This window comes from Balaenoptera acutorostrata, chromosome X, assembly GCF_949987535.1.
Source record: "Balaenoptera acutorostrata chromosome X, mBalAcu1.1, whole genome shotgun sequence".
Classification (NCBI taxonomy): Eukaryota; Metazoa; Chordata; class Mammalia; order Artiodactyla; family Balaenopteridae; genus Balaenoptera; species Balaenoptera acutorostrata.
In genome coordinates this window covers 42,354,487-42,361,564 of record NC_080085.1, presented here as the reverse complement: position 1 = coordinate 42,361,564, position 7,078 = coordinate 42,354,487, and the positions used below count along the sequence as shown (strand labels likewise).

Below are 7,078 nucleotides of genomic sequence, written 5' to 3'. Positions count from 1 at the left end.
GAGAGTGATACTTTTTAAGGGAAGCCAATTTTCATACCTCCCCACACCACCCTTCTATTTCCAGACCTAGAATTGTCTTGTGTACTAAACACTTTATGTGCTTTACAAACATTAATTCATTTAATTCTCTCAGCAACCCATGAGATAGTTACTACCACTATCATCCTCATTTTGCAGATGAGGAAACTGAGGCACAAAGAAATTAAGTGCCTCACCCAAGGCAACTTGGGGACAGTAAGTGGTAGAGATTGTTTCTGAACCCAGGAGAACCTATGCTCTTAATCACTACGTTATCCTCCACCCCCACCCTGAGTGATCTCGTGTCCCCTGATTAGAGCTTTGAATATATGGAGGGAGAGATTGAATAGGGGTACCTTCAGGCATTGGAAAAATGAAGAGAGTCAGACATCAGGGGTCTCTTGCATTGTTTATAGATATCATCCTTTGTTAAATCCACAAGAGAAAGAACAGAAAGGAAAATGAAATCTCTATCTCTGGGAAGCTGAGTCATGGATGAATTTCTGTTGTGTAAGGTTTTGCATACATATGACACCCCTTGAGCCATTCAGATAAATCATGGCCAGAACAGTGCTGGTTCCAAGAATCCCTGGGAAATGAAGGGAGAGAGGGAGGATGAAGTGGACAGGCTGATGGGGTGGCAGTGCCACTATCCTGGCTGCCCAGAGTCCAAGCCATCCCCATGAAACTTACCAGGTATTCATACCATTTTGTGAGGACACTATCTGCTTGGCACACATGATGTCATCCAGAATATGGCGGTTGAACAGTTCTAGGAGGAAGAGAGGGATATAGTAATCTGGTGTATTGGAGACAGGGTGACAGTGTATGAAGGGACAAGGGGTTCTGGGTTTCTTGGGGCCTGAATAACTTCAACCACTATATTGCCTGATTCTAGATGACCTTGATTCACTTATTAGCTGGCTATGAATTACATCAACTGCCATGTTGACTGGTTCTGTACAACCTTAACTCATTGACTGATCCTGAGTGATCTTGACTGTCACGTTTGCTGGTTATGAGTAACCTCAACCACCATGTTGGCTGGTCCTGGACAACCTCAGACCCCATGTTGGCCAGTTCCAGATGACTTCAACTGTCATTTTGTATGGTTATGAATGATCTCAACTGCAATGGCTGTTGGCTGGCTGGGAAGCCACTCAACTGCAAGGTTGGTCAGTCCTGGGAACTTCAAACACTATGTTGTCAGGTCCTGGATAACATCAACACCCATTTTTACTAGTTACAAGAGACCTCAGTCTCTATGTTGGCTAGTCCTGTTCAACTTCAGCTACCATGGTGCCTGGTCCTAGATGACATCAACTGCTATGGTGGCTAGACGAGGATGACCTTAACTGCCATTCTGACTAATGATCTCAACCACTATGTTGACTAGTCCTGGATAGCCTCAGCCTTCAAGCTGCCAAGTCCTGGGTGATCTATTCTGTCACTGTGGCAGGACTTGGACAACTTCAACCTCCACTTGGGCTGGTCCCAAATAACCACAGTCTCCATTTTGGCCTATCTTGGACAGCCTCAAACACCATTTTGGCCAACCCTGAACAACTTCTACTGCTATTCAATTTTGTCCTCAACAATACCACACTCTTGTCTGGAAAATTCTTTCCTTTCTGCACAGAGGTACCTTGTTTCTGTTCCTACAGACAGATATCTGCTTCTTCCTTCAGGGCCTGGACAACCCCAACCCCAAATCAGGACAGTTTCCCCCTCCATTCCACTTGGAGCTAAGTGTATTGTTTCCTGAGTCCTAGAAAATGGCAGCCTCCATTCTAGGTGAGGTTTGGGAGCTCTGAGTCCTCCTGACCTAGACAACATCTCAGTGCAATCTGGGTAAGGATACAGGCTGGTGTCTGTAACAGCCCAGGCAACTCTGCTCCTTTCCCTATCATTTTTCTGCTTGTTACTCAAGGCTATGGCTTAGACAGTCTTGCCCTCTGCGTGTTGGGGAGTGGGGCCAGGCAGGGCTTCAAGGTGTTCTCAATGCTGCCTTACCATGACACTCCATGTGACAGAGGTTCTGGGTAGGTGTAACACCATTGTCACACCACCAGGCAGAGTTCAGCTGGAAAATGCCATATGAACTGCTGCCATCAGGATTGTGGTCCACGAAGGAGGTGTCAAAGCCACTTTCATAGTGCGCCATGCACAGCCCTGGGGCAGGGAGGGGGGAGGTAGCAGATGGGCATGGGTCTTGGGAATAGGGGAGAGGGTAGGGTGAGGGAGTGGGGCAGGGATGGTTTTCATCTTAGTTGTTGGGGGTGAATATCTTGGTTTGGGGTTGATGTTGGTGATTCTGGTGAGATACCAGTAATGGTGGTGGTGATGGTATTCGTGGTGATAACAGCAGTGATGACATTGATGGTAGTGATGGCGGTGTTAGTAGAGATGAGGGTAAATGGTTGTGAAGGCAATGATGATGAAACTAGAGTTAGTTAAAATACTCATCATAGTCAGAGAGTGACTGAGAGGATCATTCCCTAGCCTGGGAGGTAACAAATGGCAAAGGGGGAGGGCCTGGGTCTGAGTGTGGTGGGCGGCCCGTGGCATGGGTGGGACTTGGGGTGACGAGTCTCACAGTCTCCAATGGTGTAGCCCTTGAAGCCATTGAGGCCCGCCTCCTCCAGCTTCATTGCCAGGTCACAGCGTTCGAAGATCTTGGCATCCACAGTGGCAGGCATCAGTATGGCCAGGGTCACCACCATAGTGTCCCAGGCCTGCATTATGACACCCACAAGCCCTCCTAACTGACCCATTGCTTCAGACTCACCCTCCAGTTCTCAGAACTAAGGATATGCTGGAATTTTGTGCTCTGTGAAGATCTAAGTGACAGATTCTGGAACAGAGAAGCCAGAGGGTTGGGCATCTCACCATCTTCCCCTGTGCTAGCTCTGTTAAAGACACAAAGAAAAAGAAAGATACTGATGTATACACAGAGGTGGAAGGAGACAAGGACAGGGAGAAACCCAGAGATATCAGAAAGGGATGCAGGGAGAGAGGGGCTGGGGACACAAAAAGGACAGACAGGACCCAGGTAGTAGACCTCACACTCAGCCCACATTCCCCTACGTTCCTTAACACTGTCCCACTCTACTCCCATTAATCATGCTCTACCACTTGGTTACCTCCATTTCCACTCATTCTGCCCCTCATCACCTCCATTTCCCCCACTCTGCTGAGTAGTCAGCTCTGGTCACTACACCATGCCTACTACCACCTCGGATTCCTCATGCTTTATAAAATATGACCACTGTGCTCTCCCCTTTGCTCCACATTACTTCTATTTACTCATTCTCAGCACCTCCTTCACCTCTCTTCACTTAGTGTGCTCTGTTCCACCCTCATTTACTGGAATCTGCCCCATGTTACACCCATTTAATCAGATTCTGCCCCACATTACGTATTACACATTACATATTACATATACATGTTCACTCTACTGCTTTTTCACCCCCGTTCTCGTTCTACATTTTATTCCCTCGTCCACTTACACTGCCTCTTATCCACCTATATTCACTCACACTGGGCCTCGTGTTACTGCAATTCCCTAACCCTCTACTTACTCTTACCCAAGTTCTCTCACATCCTATTCCTTCTTCACCTCCATTCACTCCCAGACTCTCTTTTCCTACTTTCACCTTCACTGCCTGACACCGCATCAAATGACTCCCATACGCTCTCACGTGGCTCATCCTTCACCTTTGTTCATTGACTCTGGGCCTCATTCCCTCCCTCATTCACTCTATTTCTGCCCCTTCTTCACTTCTATTCTCTCAAGCGCTCCTCCCATATTACCTGCATTTCCTGAAATTGTATTACTCCCAAACACTAGCCCAAGTTATCCACACATACTCACTCTACACTTGGTCACCTCCATTCTTTCTCAATCTTCACTGCCTCCCATTATCTCATTCATTTAAAGTCACTCCCGATGTAACCCCTGTTTCCACTCATCAACCTTGTTCTGCTCCCGATTCATGTTGAGTTGCTCCCACTCTGCCTCGCGGTACCCTCGTTCAGTCACACTCTGCCTCGGATTTACCACTTTTTGCTCACATCGGGCTCCATTTCCCCCACTTAACTCACCTTGGGCCATGTGACCTTCATCCCCTCTCCCTTTGCCTCACAATACCCAATTCCTCACCTTCTTCTGCTCTTTACTTCCATCCCCTCTCACTCTGCCCAACATTACCTCCATCCACGCACATGCTTTGGCTCATTCACCTGGGCTGATTCCCACTGGGATCTCTGCACATTACTGGAACTCTGCCCCGCATTACCTGCCCCATCTAATCCCAGTCTGCCTCTCATTCACCTCTGGTCGTTCTCCTCCCTCGTAGTATCCCCACTCAAACAAACTTGACCCGATTCACTTATTCACATTCTACCATGTATTCATTTCTGTTTCCTCTTATTCTGCCCCTTGTGCCCCCCATTCTTCCCTCTGTGCCTCACATGACTTCCATTCACTGCTACTTTCTCCCTAAATTCACCTCTCCTTACTCATACTGTGCCCCATAAACCATCATTCATTTACACTTCAATCCTTAGTACTCATATCGACTTGCACTCTCATGCTTTATCAACCCCATTCACATTCACCACCTTTCACAGCGTCCCATTCACTCACAGTCCACTCCCTCTTTCACTTTTTGCCACTTAGATGGTGCCTCATTTTCCCATCACTTACTCAGTCTTATCCATAATCTTAAATTGATTCAAAATTGAATGCGTAGTCATTCCCTCACTCTGCCCCACACTACCCACATTCACTCCACTCCACTGCTCATTCACCTCCCTGCCATCCCCCTTTGTCTCTCCTTGCCCCCATTCATTCCCAATTTGTCCTTCATTCACCATTATTCAGCCCCCCCGCCCCCACTGGGCCCACATGTCTCTGTTTAGTGACACATCTGCCAAGACAGAAAAGTCTGATGTATTGTTCAGGATTCAGTTTGGCTGCACATACCAATACCACCCTAAATACCAATGGCTTCAAGAGGATGGAAGGGGATTCCTCTCTTGGAGGCAGGGCTAGAGTGGCAGCTCCAAGCTCACCAGAGCTGGCTGCTCCTATGCTGTAGCTCTGCCAAACTCACCTGCTACCTATGGTCCAAAATGATTGCTTACAATTGGCAACACTTCCACAGTTTTGAGAAAATGTATCTTAAGAGCAGTTGTAATGACTCACCAGCGAGGTGGGGGTGGCCTTTGGGTTGGAGTGTCACATCGTGCAGATTCTGTGGTGGGACCAGCTACCTGTCAGCTTTCCACACCCCTTCACCTAGCTACCTGCTGCTTAGGCCACTGAATGAGTTTGTACCTGTAGGGACTGATGGTAGAGGATGCCCAGGACAGAGAGTGGGCATCCTAGCTCCACAGCAGAAAATCTGGTTTCACGTAGCTTGTGGATATGTGAACCCTGGGACAGTTTCTGCAGGGCTGTATCACTGGCTCAGAATATTTTTGGAGCTGGAAATCACTGTACCCCAACACCCACCAACCCTATAGGATTTCCCCCTACACACAGGGGTGTGTGTATATATATGTGTGTACAAGGTGGCGGAGAAGTTATGTTTACAGGATGGAAGAAGCCAGACTGACAGGGGCCCTAAAGGTCCAGCCCCTACTATTTTCCACCTCCTAATGCATTAAGAGAGTTGACAAGTTTTGTACCCAGAAGGCAGAGATCCTTAAGAGAGCAAGAGACCTGAGTTACTTCCCTGCTTTCTCTCTTTGCTTTGTCTGCTAGGAAGCTCCATCTATATTCCTGGCCCCCCCCCAAAAAAAATTCCTTGCCTAGTTTTAATGGTTCTGGAATGAGGACCCTCAGATATTTTCTGGAAGTTCTGTGGGATACTGAATAAACAAAAGAAGAGTATTATTGGGTAGAAGTTAAGGATCCAATCTTGGGAAACTGTGTGACTTTAGGCAAGTTACTTAGTCTCTCTGGGACTCAGTTTCCTCACCTAACAAGACGGGTGGGACCACAGGATTGTTCACAGAAAGTGGGGACTATCTGAGGCAGGTCATGTCATGTGCTTCACACAGTGCCTGGCACACAGGAGATACTGAGCTAGGTCTCAGCCTCCATTATCACTTGCTGGGCCTGTTGGCAGGAGCCTCCTTATTGTTCTTCCTGTTTTCGCCCTTGCCCTCTGCAATCTGTCATTCACAAAGCAGCCTGCAGGTCATCTTTTTATTTTTTTCTTCTTATTAAAAAAAGTTTTATACATACACACATCTAATTTTATTTTAATCATCATCATCACTTACACAGCACTTGCTGTGTTCCAGGCATTGTTCTAAAACATTTACAATTATCAGCTCATTTGTCACCACAGCCCTAATGAGGTAGGTGCTGTCATTATCCCCCATTTTATAGATGAGGAAATTTAGCACAGAGGAGTTGAGTCCTGACCTAGATTACACGGCTGGTAGGTGGGCGTTTGCAACCAGGCTGTCTCCATCATGTTTGTTTGTTTGTTTGGTTCTGTTTTCTCTCCTGCTGTATTCCCAATATCTAGAACACTACCTGGCATATGGGAGGTGCTTAAGCAAATTCCTCTGGAGCTCATGTCCTAGCGGTTCAAGACAGGCAATAAACAAGAGTCTAGTATACGTGTATTTTTAAAGTTAATATATAATGCTAGATTGCTTCAGACTGGTGTTTTAAAAATCTGATAGCCCTTAAGGGCATCCCATTATGTCAGAATGAGACATGAGCTCTGTCCCTGGCAGAGGAGGCCCTACAGCATCTGGCACTCACTCACTTCTCCCTTGCCCACACCTTCTATATTCCCAACACACTGACACTGTTTCTGTTCCTCCAACGTGCCAAACCAGGTCCTACTTCAGGGCCTTTGTAACAGCCGCGCCCTCCACCACGAAGCTCTTTGCTTCAAATATTTGTGTGGCCGGCTCCTTTTGATCAGCGTTAACTGTCACCCCCGACAAATGGAGATCGTCCCTGCCCATCCTGAGACAACAACATTGTCAGCCACTACTTAACACATCCCCTTCATCCCGGTGCGTGTGTGTA

The 7,078-nt window shown here is 47.2% G+C and overlaps 1 protein-coding gene across 1 annotated transcript; it reads right to left on the bottom strand.

Moving 5' to 3' along the window:
* Positions 1 to 507: 507 nt before the first annotated feature.
* LOC103000541 (sperm acrosome-associated protein 5) lies at positions 508 to 2,759 on the bottom strand. Its single transcript, XM_007180280.2, has 4 exons — positions 2,615 to 2,759; positions 2,032 to 2,190; positions 712 to 790; positions 508 to 607 (listed from the first exon to the last, which is right to left on the bottom strand). Exons 1-4 carry the CDS (start codon positions 2,757 to 2,759, stop codon positions 508 to 510), a joined length of 483 nt encoding a protein of 160 aa, XP_007180342.2.
* Positions 2,760 to 7,078: the final 4,319 nt, after the last annotated feature.